A 13,468-nucleotide genomic window follows, 5' to 3' on the forward strand; every position below is an offset into this window, starting at 1 on the left:
CAGAACAGTCCTCCAGTTTCTGTTTCATGTGTTTTGACTTGTATTTGGAATAAAATATTAGCAATAGTCTTTGTATTCATAATTAAAATGCTTTAAACATCCTTGTAAATTGATTAGTCACATCTCCTTGTTGTTTTATTGCAAACATGGAAAACGGTACACACAGCTCACTTCCTATTGTCAAACTATTTGGCTATATAACAACATTAATTCCACCATCTAGAATTACTGATCTCATTATACACCATACATACTGAACATGGCAGCGAATACCAAAATTATAGGTCCTTAGTTTCTCACGTTTTATAATACCACAAGATTGACTCACACAAAAGCAATTGTGGGAAACAAACAGCACATGCTAACAATTTTTTACTAATAAATTTCATGACTAATTTTAAAAAGTCAAATCCCCATATTCACATTAAGCCCTAAGGTTCTTCTGGACTAATTCTAATATTCCTTTTTACTCAAGGTAAATTTATGAGCATTATATTATTTAAGTACAAAAGGTAGAGTGAAGCTTCTGATGACTCCCCAATAGCAACGAATACAAAATAAATCTGATGGTGCTGAGATTTATTTTTTTTTTTTACCTTGGTCTGTCCATGCCTCAAAGGTAGAACAAGTTTGTGCTAGAATAAAAAAGATCTTTGAAATTCTTGAATATGTGTCAGTATTAAGAAAATTAGCACAGCATGTCAGTGTAAATATTAATACATAAATATAACTGGCATTTCTTCTCAATCATTGTTGTGCAGATAAAGTGCAGTAATCCAAGTCTTTCTGAAACACCTGTCTTACAAAACTTTGTAACAAGCAGCATCACAGGTTTTAGTCTTCTTTCATACTCTCATATACATTCCCCTTAAACACCATTAAAGGATAAGGTGTGTTCCAGTTTGTATCTCTTCATCAGATATCCTTTCTCCTCTTGGGCCTAACTGCTCTGAGCTGTCTGCCCCCAGATACTCCAGCTCTGTACTGGTCTTTACTAGACCCATATTCATGTCCATATCCATATCCCTCATGCTCTCAGGGCAGCGATTAAAAGCCGCAGAAATCTGGTCAAAGGTCTTTCCTTGAGTTTCAGGAACCCGAAAGAAGGTGAACAGCAAGAAAAACAGGAGAAGTGCCGCAAAGATGAGAAAGACATATGGACCACAGAGGCTCTACAGGACAGGGAAAAAATATATAATATAGTGAGTTTAGAATGTAAATACAAAATGCACAGTGTCCTTAATTAAGTTAATTTATCTAATACATATTTGTACTTACAGCAACATACTGGAATCCCATGCCAACGATGAAATTTGCTGTCCAGTTGGAACATCCAGCCACAGCCATGGCTGCAGGTCTGGGCCCTTGAGAAAACAGCTCTGCCACAAAGAACCAGGGAATGGGTCCTGGCCCCACCTCAAAGAAGGCCACAAAGCCAAAGATGGACAGCATGCTGATGTAGCTCATCCATGGCACGCTTTCCTGATGAACAGATAACAGTTATTAATAGGAAAAGCTTAAACAATGGCTTAAGAGCCACAGCTATTTGTAACAGCATGGCAGCACAAGTTAATAAATTCACTGTTTTAGTAAAAGAAGATCTAGAAAAATTGAATAATGGCTGGAGGTCCAAAATATGGAGAAAAATTTTAAAAGAAAACACAAAACATGGTTTAGCCAGTTGAAATGAGCAACACTGGAAAAAAATTGGAACACAAACGAAAGGTACTAACCAATAAGCTGAGGGCAATTGTCATGATTACCGTGCACGCACACATTCCAGCCAGTCCCAGCATGTGCAGCGTCCGCCGGCCCATCCTCTCCACCAAAAAAAGCTGTTTAGTAGACAAAGGGTTTGGAAACAGCTTGTAAGTCCGTTTATAGCCAGGTACAGAAGAATGAATGGACAAATACAGCAGTTTGCAGAAACCCTGCCTAAATATTTTATTTAAATTCTGATGCAAATTGTGCGCTTCAGTGTTAAATCAGCAGTCTTATCAAAATGGTCTTCATAGCGCCCATGACTTCTGCTATAAATATAAAATTTTAGACTTAAATCTTTTTATCCAGTGGAGTTCTAAATCTAAATCTGATTAATTAACAAATTAATTAGTGAACAATAAACAACGAAAACCTCTGAGCATCCCTGTGTGCACTCTGAACTCCAGAACGCATAACTGTCTAATCCAAACACTGTTTAAAGCAAGCTACCACATAAAACAGAGATGACAAGGAACTGGTTATATGTCTGACAACAGACTGGAAAAAACGTACATCAGATCACAAAGTAGCACCTCAGCGTAACAGTGCACCTGAAAGTAACAGCAAAAGTGGAGAAAAAGCTGCTGAAGTCATATAAGATGAAGCAGATGTCATGATGGTGGTAGCATCATGTAACATGTGCATGATAAAAATATAAAGCATGCTGTGTATAAAGGACTAATGAACAGAATACAGCTGGACTATAAACGAAAACGTGGAGTCATTCTGAAAAGCTACAAATAAATAAATGCCCTCTAAAATGTTCTTGAGTAGCCTTGTCAATGCTATGGTCTGATGTTTTGAAAGTTATCCAAGAAACACAGAGTAAACAAACAGAACAGACAACATGGCGATTATGTCAGTGTGGAAAAACTGTACACGCTAAAAAGTATTGACGCTAAAAAGTGATGTTTTCTATTGAAATTGTTTGTTTTCTCCTGATAAATATTAAGTTCGCTGCTTACATTTCCTCTCCAATTATTTTGATTTGATTCAATCTTATTGCAGGTTATTTCGTGCTTGAAATGATATCGTCCAACTTCAATTTCAGTTATAATTTAAGTCAAATTATACAACGGTGTGTAAGTGTATTTCAGTCTGTAAAATTTCTTAAACTTTATAGTCACGAGTAGGAGATGATGTTACATTGCTACCGGTGTTTATATCACACCCAATGGCATTAAAATGCCACGACCTTGTAAGGCAGTGAACATTTTGCGCTCTTATCTTGTTTGCTCTTAGATAAGATGTTAAAAAGTAATGGGATATGAGGATTCTGGTCATACCGAGACCACAGTGAAGGCACAGTTCACAACTCCAGCTCCTATAGTGGCATAGACTGGGCTTTCCACTCCAGCATTCTGAAATATGCTGGTTGAGTAGTAAAAGATCTGGGAATAAAAAAAAAAATTATATATTAGTATTGTTTGGTCTCAAAGATTTTAAATGTCTATTAGTAATAATCCCAGTAATCAACGTGGTCTAGATATAACGTACATACTGCAAAACTTATAAGCGCTTCTTGGACGATTTAAGAATAATATCACGAACATATCATAGATATCATCAGGATATGTATAACCTTTACAAACTCCCATTAGAAGCAGTTGATTAAATAGCAAGAGTTACAATTTTTACTTGATCCTGTATGATGTATTTCTATGTATCATAAAAACGTCTTGACTTTAAATACACAGACATCTTTCCTTTAAACAAATATAAATACATTTTACCAAAATAAAGTAGGAATATTGAATTTTAGAGATGTCCAAAACCTGACAAGTTATGTGTGATTTTCTCTTATACAGGGAAATCAGTCATGGATCAACAATGATGTTACTATAAGGCCAATTCCAGATGTAATCCCTCTTTGCTGTTATAATAACCTCAACTCTACTGAGAAGGCTCCACTACATTTTGGAGCGCGAATGTAGAAATTTGTGATCATTCAGCCACAAGGTGAAATGATGTTGGGTGAGAAGATCTTCGATTGAAGTCAGTGTTTCATTTCATCTCAAAGGTGTTCAGTGGGCTTGAGGTCACAGGTCTGTGCAGGACACTTGAGGTCTTCCACTCCAACCTTAACACACCATGTCTTCATGGAGCTCGCTTTATGCACAAGGGCATTATCATGCCGGCACTGGTTGTGTCCTTTATTTCCAGTTAAGTTAAGTGGTAGTTTTACAACATATTAAGTCATCATTTACGATTGTTTTCTAGCAATTTGTGGAAGATCCTCATGTTGGCGTGTTGGTCAGATGTTCACAAACCTTTCACAGTATAGAGTATACACACATGTTGCAGTAAATGCACACAAGTTTACTCTCTTGTAGTTCTGGAGTATACTTTAAAATGATATAAAGCTGCTTCATGATGAGATAAAAGACTGGACAGCCTGTAGTTTTCATAACTATATATAGTATAAAACGTTGAAAACTTTCCTATGTAAATGTGTTTCTACTCAGGTTATCATTGGACACGAGTCTGCATTAAATGTCTAATAAACCTTCTCTTTATTATAACAAACATACATGTCATTCAGTGACAGCTGTGCTCACTACTCACAGCGTTGATTCCTGACAGCTGTTGGGAGAGCTGCAGCAGGATGGATATGATGATAGGCTGCCTGTAGAGCGGAGATCGGAAAAGCTCGGCAATTGACACCTTCCTCTCCATGTCCATCCTCCTCTTCTCCTCTTTCATCTCTGCCAGGTCTTCACTCACATCCAGTCTTCCAGTCAGACGCCTCAGGCCTGGTTAAAACATAAAACTTACTCAGGATTGGTAATGCAGCCCGAGGACACAACATTTTAACAAAAAGTAAATTAAAAAAAACATGAATTACAGCCCAGTCACAGCTTCTCAAAATGATTACCGGTTGTGATTTATATCTTTTGAAATATTTGATTTATATATTACTGTTTACTAAATTAGGAAATCATTTGTGTGTTAAAGTCAAAATTAGACAATGTATAAAACACACATATGGTGTTCTCCAGGTGTGTAATTAGACTGACACATCAGACTTTTAAAGTGACACAACCTGTTTGTGTTAAATCTGTTTCTTGAAATTTCACCAATTGTGTCAATACTGGGTGTGGCATTGTATAGCGAGGACAAACTGGAAATCTGGCTGCTCTGAGGATATGAAAGAAGTTTTATATTCACAGAATTTTCACAGAATTATCACAGTTTTATATATCAAAGAAGTGTTATATATTACAGAAAGAAGAGCATTTTCGATTGAATGAAACTAATTTGAAAAAAAAAAAACATGATATTTTTTTTTCCCACTGACTTTTTATTGTAATAAATATATAGTACATAAAGTATTTAGTCTAGTTTTAAAATATATATAGCTTACTGGAATGTTCTGAAGGATTCCTGTGTGCAATGTCAGTATTTATTCTGCTTCTTTTTGGCAACTGGATGCAGGTATGTATATATTTTGCACAGCAATTGTATTTGGCTTTTGAAACACATGGAGACTTGCTTTCAGCACTGTGTGATTTATTCTGCATGTCACCTCACCGCTCTTGGCATGGTGCTCCTGGCAGCGAATAATGTAAAGGAAACGAGGACTTTCTGGACAGAACGGCAACAATGCCATCTGTAGGACAGTAGGTATCACTGTAATGCCCAACAACACAGGCCATAACTCCTCACTGCCCAGCAATGACTCCAGACCTAATATCTGCACAGAAACAAATGATTACAAACATAAAGAAGCACAACTATATTTGTCAACAAATTACTCAACCTATTATAGGTGTAATTAATGTGGAGTTATGTGCTTTTGGCCATAAATGGACTACCTGAGCAATGAGAATGCCAATGACTATGGCTAACTGGTGTAGTGTGCCCAGAGCTCCTCTCAGGCTGGTGGGTGATATTTCACCCACATACATGGGCACCAGCCCTGATGCCAGCCCTGACAACACACCAAATTCAATACAACAGGTTTCAAAAAAATAATGTGTGTTACAATTCCACTAATTTACTTAATTTTACATAAAATAAACAGACATAAATTGATCCCAAAAAAAGTCTAAATCATACTTATCTAAACTGGGACAAAACAGCTGCCCAGATGACACAGTCTGGGTTGCTATTCAACTGCTACACAAGTCTACCACTATGCAACTTATAGTCAAAGCTGCTGTGTTCTAACTTATAAATATCTGTTTTAATTAGTATTTGTAATATAATACAAATAAAGGATAATAAAGTATACTGCAAATGTCCCATTATCCCATTATTAGTCCCAAACATGACCATGTCAAGTGTATGTTGTTGTGTAATGGCTTCATATGTAGCGTGTTGCATTCTAAGCAGAAAAATAATGTTAATGTTTATCATAACTGTCAGTTTACCTTATGTACTGAAGTTAACAAAACATTTAAGTGAATTCAAGAACTGCAATTCTTCTAGAAATTTCAATCAATTGTTCTTATGAAAATACTCACCACAGTAAGCTCCAATAGTAAAACGTCCTAGAATCATCATCTCAAATGAGTTGCTGATTTTAGACAGTCCCATTAAGCCTCCTCCAATGAAAGCTAGGAGATTATTAATGAGCATGGCTTTCCTCCTATTAAAACACACAACATACAACAATATTAATTATTCTGGAAAGTTCTGATCAGATCAAGCATTAGTTCCTTGTTTGTTGCTCCTGATTGCTTTTCTCCCTGTAGCATTTATTCCTGATAGGAACTGAATGACTGGGTGAAATGTCAGTTAGTCAGAGCCAAGGCAATGACAATGGCAAGGAAAAAGTTCCAGGCAATTGAGCAAGTAGATTTGTTTGGCCTTGTGCCTCATTAAAGTATAGTTACACAAAATTGTGAAATTTGTACATTTGTAAAAAATGGCTATGAATGTAAAACAACAGATTTTTGTTTATTATTTAGTTATTGTACATTTTTGTACAACTTAGATTGCATAAAATATTTATTTTGCAGACACACGTCAAGTTAAAAAAATCTACATTTTTTTTGTAATATTTGTTTAATGCTGTTTTTACCTCTTGAAATTCTTTAACTTTGTAAACGATACCTACTAAAATGGTATTTCTATGAATTGTTATGAATCATAAGAGTCAGCTCATTAAAAATATATACAATTCATTTTATGAAAATATTATAAAAAATCAGAAAAATGAGAACAAAGTTATACACACGATCACAAATTTACTAAATCTGGTAGAATTGTGTAGTACTAAAGATTTATCACTAGATGGCTTCACTAGCTGATTATGATGTTCTGCACCAGACATTGCACATTGCTTTTTCATTCCTATACAGAGCAAAGTGACACTACACAACTTTAAAGCAGCTTAAAGAAGATACATTAATGAATAAATATAGCTGTTATATTGATTGTTTGATCCTTTTCTGTTTTCACTCCCCCTGTCTCTTTGAGTAGATAATTCTGCACTATTTAAATTGCAGTGTTGCGTGTAACTCTAAAACAACAATGGTATTATTTGCATATTGTCAACAAATACAATATACAATACAGGTAGTAACAAAAGTCGAAGAACTATTTTGTTTTATTAATATTTTTTTGTCACATATACATTACAGCACAGTGAAATTCTTTCTCTGGATATCTCAGCTTTGGAAGTTGTGGTCAGAGCTCAGGAAAATAAATGGTAATAGAAATACACGGACCATCAATATTAAGTTGGCTCAAGTGGTTAAGGTGATGGGTTATTTATTGGAGGTTTAAGTCCCAGCACTGCAAAGCTGCCACTGTTGGGCCCTTGAGCAATGCCCGTAACCATCACTGCTTCAGGGCTGTATCATGGCTGACCCTGTGCTCTGACCCCAACTTCTATATTTGGGATATGTGAAGAAAGAATTTCACTGTGCTGTAATGTATATGTGACAAAATAAAGGCTTCTTCTTCTTCTTCTTCTTCTTCTACTACTAATATTATCCCTCTAATGTGCACACATGTACCTGCCAAGCCACTCTGATATGAATCCCAGACAGAAAGAGGACAGCATGCCTCCGATAGAGAAGATGGCCACTGAGAGAGACCAGAGAGATGTGAGTGTGGTCTCAGGAATAGGATTTGAGTACCGGTGTATCCATGTTGAATTATACTCATTCTCAATAATCTGAGGAAGAAGAGATGAAGATGTCGGGGAATGTTACATTAGATATTCAGTAAAAAAGCAAGAGTAGCATTTGTAAGGAAACAAAACCTGAGTTACGTATTAATACACAGAATGAGCCAGTCCTTCTTTTAATAGTGCTTTTAAAAATGTGTTTGTAAATACAGTGTACAATACACTATTTGCATAGTGGTGTATGAATTTATATGTGGAGGAAGACATGTACTATTAGACAAAATAGTAACTGTTATAGTAATTTGAATATTTCCTGTCATAAAATTCCAACAGTGTGTTGTTTGCTTAAATAACAGAGTGCACATACAATTGCTTTCAAGAAATTTATTTCGTATGATATAAAAAAGGACATAAATGCAACATCAATTTGTCTTTTAAATTGTGAATAAAAACAATTCTGTCATATATTTTTAAAATATTTCCCTGCACAACTAGCTTTTGAATGTTTTTAAGTTGTTATTTCATGCCAGAATAGAATTAATATACTGTATAATTATACAAAATGTATTTTAAAAATGTATTAAGTGATGTGAAATATGTCAGATTGGCAGTTTAGAAACAATCGTAATTTCTATTTTCCATCTTTCTAAAAATATACAGAAAAAAAAAGAGAGTTCAATAATCAAACCTACTAGAAATAAATTGAAATACACTGACATACAGACTAAGTGGAAAACTAAAGGAAAAACTGGCGGCCTTGTTGTGTTGTGGTAGGCTTTTTTTTTTTTAAATACAATGTAATACACTTCTTGTAAATGGGCACTTTTTTCCAGTAATAAAACATTTCTATCCCAATGGGAGCAGTCTCCTTCAAGATGGCACTGTATCTACTCACTGAGAGCAAGGACTCACTGAATAGTTTAAGGTAACTCATATGTTATGACTCTGAGAGCCACCAGACCTCAACCCAGTGGAATAGCTATGGAAGATTTTAGACTGTGCTTATCACAACCATAAATAAGACACAATCGGAATATTGTTTGGTAAAATAGCGTTCAGCCCTCCAGTACAGTTCTAGAGACTTTTTAATTAAGTGAGCCAAGGCTCACTTAATTTGCTCTTACAAATACACAATGTTGTTTTTTTCCTTAATTCATCACCTATGTGTATATTCTCACTAAACTACATTCATTATTTTATAAATATTCATGAGTAAAAAAATTACTGAACCAAGCCATGAAAAGATTAATGCTATGTACTATTACTTTTTTTTATTTTTATTCTATATACTATTACATTTTTCAACAGTTACCATCGTGTGATCTGTAAGCACATTTACTGTAAATTTTTATGTTTATGACAGCACAATCAGGAAAAGACTGAACAATTATGGATCTCAATGAAAAAGCCCATTCTCTCCAAAAACAATGTGCCAGCATGATTTGCATGTGAGCAAACCACAAAAGATCTGGAATAATATCCATTTGGCTAAAGAGACCAAGATAATTGGAGAAAGCCAAACAGAGCAGATCACCACAAAAACTCCTACCAACTGTCAATCATGGTGGAGGAGTGGTGATGAATTGTGCTTGTTTTGCAGCCTGAGATGCTCTGGCAGGATATTAATGAAGCTGTGGATAAAGCAATGATCTTAAACATCAAAGAACCAAAGCAAAGATGAAGATTGGGCCAAATTTTCTCCAGAATGACATGAGAGATTAATAAACATAGAACGATATTTACTTAGTTTATTGTTGTTAAAGGTGGGTCTACTTTTTTAATATACTTTTATGAAAAAATGACTATTGAAATAGAATCTGTTTGTTTTTGCTTTTCGTTTTTTCATAAAAAGAAAAGGTTCATTTGCCTTAACAATCCAGACTGGTGAATAATGTTCATACTGCATGATTGCAGATGTGGTGATGATCCAATTTATCAGCTTTATTTATTTGGAAGCACAAATATTTTAAACCTAATATTCTAAAGCTGGTATTATCTCAGAATGCTGTTTATTACTATCTAACCCTATGCATTTTTAAAACTGAATGCTGCAACTTTTGAACTCCCCCAATCCCACATAAAATTGCTAATCCTCTCCATGGCACAACAGTTGTTGAATAGTTTCCTGAAATAGCTGGATGACTGAGCTGTAATCATGCTGGATACTTTGGCCCAGTGTATTGAGTAGAAAGCTGACATTTAGATCTAAATACTTTTAAAATACCCCTGTCATAAGATTTCTCTGTTCACTTTGCAGTTTGTTTTAATAAATTAGTTTTCAATCTATGCACCTTCAAGACAGAGAATCAACTTATCACATGACACTTTATCTCTAGAATATCAATTATGGAAATTCAGCAACTGAGGAATTATTATAGGAAAAAGCAGTAGTCTAGCACAGCCATACATCACACCATCCACACTGATCAGTATTTATTAAGATTTGTTTATGAAAAGGAAAATAACATGAAAGCCTTTCCAAATTTCCAAAAGTCCTAAACAACATTTTATTTGATTATTATCATGCACAAAAGAGTCCTAATGCTTTAACCATTTATGATATCCCAATAACACCTATATTAATGCATGCCATGCACCGATATATAGGAACAGTGGCTATACCTATTTGAGTCTATTAAAAGATCTATTAAATTACTACATCAAAACATTACCTTCTGAGGAGCATTGATGACTCCAATATTGTATCCAAACTGAAGAGATCCCAAAACGGCTGTGAACACTGACAGCGCGAGAGTTCCAGTTATCCTCTGTAGAACACACACACCACACACACACACACAAAACACAATCTTGAGTATAACACTACCACCACTACCTGATTATGTTATGTTATTTGATACAATGTTCTCTGCAATAACAAAAGGCCAGAGACCACACTGGAAAATGTCATCTTGTATGTGTGAACCACAAAATGACTCGGAGTCCTAAATTTAGATATTTGTTCATCAAAATTCTTAAGAGTTCTTTGAAACTGCATGACACTATGGTTTTAATCACAGTACATCTGCATGGTACTGTACTATAGCTACGTAACACATAGCTACAGTAGTTAAATGCTTGTTTTTATACATAGATTTATACAAGTTTAACATGAGTAGGGTTATCAGAATCTGAATTCAGTCCATGCTGTTTTGTACTCAGCTTATTTCAAAACAGTAGCCAAAATTGAACGAGACATAGCAAAATAATTTTCAGCAAATCACTGCCGCTTTCTGTTAAGCACATTTGTCCTTAGAACACTGTAATATCAAACCAGGATATTTTCTCTAAGTCTTATTTTGTGAATTACAAACATAGCTCTACATATATATATATATATATATATATATATATATATATATATATATATATATATATATATATATATATATATATGGAAGTCAATTTTAGATTATACAGTAGCGTAATCTGTGTGTAATTTGAGGTTTGGTTACCAAATTGACCAAAAATACAAATCTACATGCTTTTAATAAATTTCCTTGGAGATATTATCCATTTACTAATGATATTCTTTTTGCATGCAAGACTATGGTACATGTTCAAATGTCAAGCATTCAGATATAAATAAAAAAATTTAACATTTTGATTCTGAGAATGTTGCTTTATATACTAAAAAAACAATTGGTATATTGTTATTACTCATACACACTAGAGGTATAACACTGTGTGTAATAAATAATTAGTGTAGTAACCACCCTTTATAGTTTTTCAATAGACCATTGCTGTAAATTGTGGATTTGTGTGTTCACTGTGGAGCTTCCACACCTGTCCTACCACTGAGTGACAGCAGTGCAAGAAGAGATGCTCTATGATAAACAAGGCACTCCAGCTTTAGCTGCCAAGTACTTTATTTTGGCAACTCAACTGCTTTTGTAGTCTCTACACGGGGCTGACATCTGCACTTTAAAGGATTACTATCTGTCTCCATGGCCTCATTTACTGTGTAAAAATCACTCTTTGATAATTTACCACAACAACCATTTAATGAATATTATATGCTGACATGGGTTTAAACCACTTTCAGCCTGAAGACAAACTTCCTACAGATAGCATTTTATATGTGTATATCTAATGGAGAACATGCTTATATTGAGTGCTTTAGGTTTGCTAGAGTTGTCTTGTAAAGTGCTCTATCATGTTTAAATAGCATTTGATCTTAGCCCATGTGACTATTTTCGTTTCATTAACATCCTCTAAATTGAAGGTATAAAAATCATGTCCAGGGGCTTTTACTGCAGTACAAAGGAACTCCTGAAGCTCTCAGCCTCAGCATATTTGGCTTCTAGAAAAGTGCTGTTAAAACCTGAAAGTTTAAACCCCAGTAGAAATGCGTCTAAAACATAAACAGGTGTAGATTAGGACTACTTACACTTGCATTTTATTTTTACTGTAGATAACAAGTAGTTCATAGCAGTTCCTTTATAATAAAATCTTTAAGGTGAATATTTGGATAATGTAGAGATTTAAACAATCAACAGCATTTTCTTAACCTTTTTCCTTGTGTTTATATGATGCTTAATGATTCTACAAATAAATATCCCCTTTAAACGCAAAACTGCAGACACTGCGAACAGAACAGCCCTGACCAGTCTTACAAGTCTGCTCTCCTTGTCAAGGTCACTTTCTTATTAAAAGTAAGGGCCTGACATGTTTAAAGTAAGGTTAAACACACAAATCACAGTAAGAATGCAGTGCAAGATGCCTTTTACAGAGTGAAACCCAAGCGGTGATTTAAATATCTAAAAGTGGTTAATTAATGAGGTTTTCAAAAGCCAATGAGTTTGGTTTATTATTTTTTTATTTTTTTTTCAAAAGGGGACTGTCACTGTATGCCCTGTTAGTGTGGAAGAACTTCTCGTGTTTGATCTAATGCTTATTCCATTACCACAATTTATTAAAACAACAACAACAACAATAATAGGTCTTTGTGCTCACATATTAATATGATTATAGAATCATTAATTATATAATTTAACGATCATTTTTAATTATTATTATTATATGATCATTAATATTTATTTATCCCCTTTTATCAGTTTTTATAACCAATCCCCACAATACTGCTGCTGCTGCTGCTGCTACTACTACTACTACTACTACTACTACTACTACTAATAATAATAATAATAATGTAATAATAATAATAATAATAATAATAATATATAAAATAATAATAATAATAATAATAATAATAATAATAATAATAATAATAATAATAATAATAATAATAATACCATTTATGGTGATAATAATAATAATAATAATAATAATAATAATAATAATAATAATAATAATAATAATAATAATAATAATACCTCTCCTCCAAGTTTCTGAAATCCAGGAGGCATGCTTGAGTCTTTTCTGTGTTCCGTTTTTCTTTAAGATCACTCCTCGTCACACACGCACGACCCACGTGGAGAACTTTAAACACAGTTTATATCCCAGAGCACTTTATTTAGTCTAAAGCGCTGAAACGATACTGATCTCTAGCAGAAGTCACACAGTGTGCGCGCGCTTCGGATTGTGGGCGTCCTCGTGCACCTGCGGCGCACAGAGCGGAGCTGCACGCGCTAACGTTACACCCGGTCATCTTCTGTCCTGTTCTAG

At 34.4% G+C, this 13,468-nt stretch overlaps 1 protein-coding gene across 1 annotated transcript; it reads right to left on the reverse strand.

Moving 5' to 3' along the window:
- Nucleotides 1-77: 77 nt before the first annotated feature.
- LOC113657537 (solute carrier family 2, facilitated glucose transporter member 4) lies at nt 78-13,468 on the reverse strand. Its single transcript, XM_027169463.2, has 11 exons — nt 13,177-13,468; nt 10,513-10,608; nt 7,728-7,888; nt 6,228-6,352; nt 5,577-5,692; nt 5,293-5,455; nt 4,327-4,514; nt 3,048-3,152; nt 1,734-1,835; nt 1,279-1,482; nt 78-1,172 (listed from the first exon to the last, which is right to left on the reverse strand). The coding sequence occupies exons 1-11, from the start codon at nt 13,207-13,209 to the stop codon at nt 879-881; spliced, it is 1,587 nt and encodes a 528-aa protein (XP_027025264.1). The 5' UTR covers nt 13,210-13,468; the 3' UTR covers nt 78-878.

This window comes from Tachysurus fulvidraco, chromosome 1, assembly GCF_022655615.1.
Source record: "Tachysurus fulvidraco isolate hzauxx_2018 chromosome 1, HZAU_PFXX_2.0, whole genome shotgun sequence".
In the NCBI taxonomy this organism is placed as follows: domain Eukaryota; kingdom Metazoa; phylum Chordata; class Actinopteri; order Siluriformes; family Bagridae; genus Tachysurus; species Tachysurus fulvidraco.

Bases quoted from the DNA above. Each gene is read 5' to 3' on its own strand.
- LOC113657537 (XM_027169463.2), bottom strand. From the start codon at position 13,209: ATGCCTCCTGGATTTCAGAAACTTGGAGGAGAG. The intron at 3,153-4,326 runs GTGAGTAGTGAG...TTTTATTCCCAG, and splicing joins AGCTGTCAGGAATCAACGCT to ATCTTTTACTACTCAACCAG. The intron at 1,836-3,047 runs GTATGACCAGAA...TCTACTAAACAG, and splicing joins GTGCCTTCACTGTGGTCTCG to CTTTTTTTGGTGGAGAGGAT.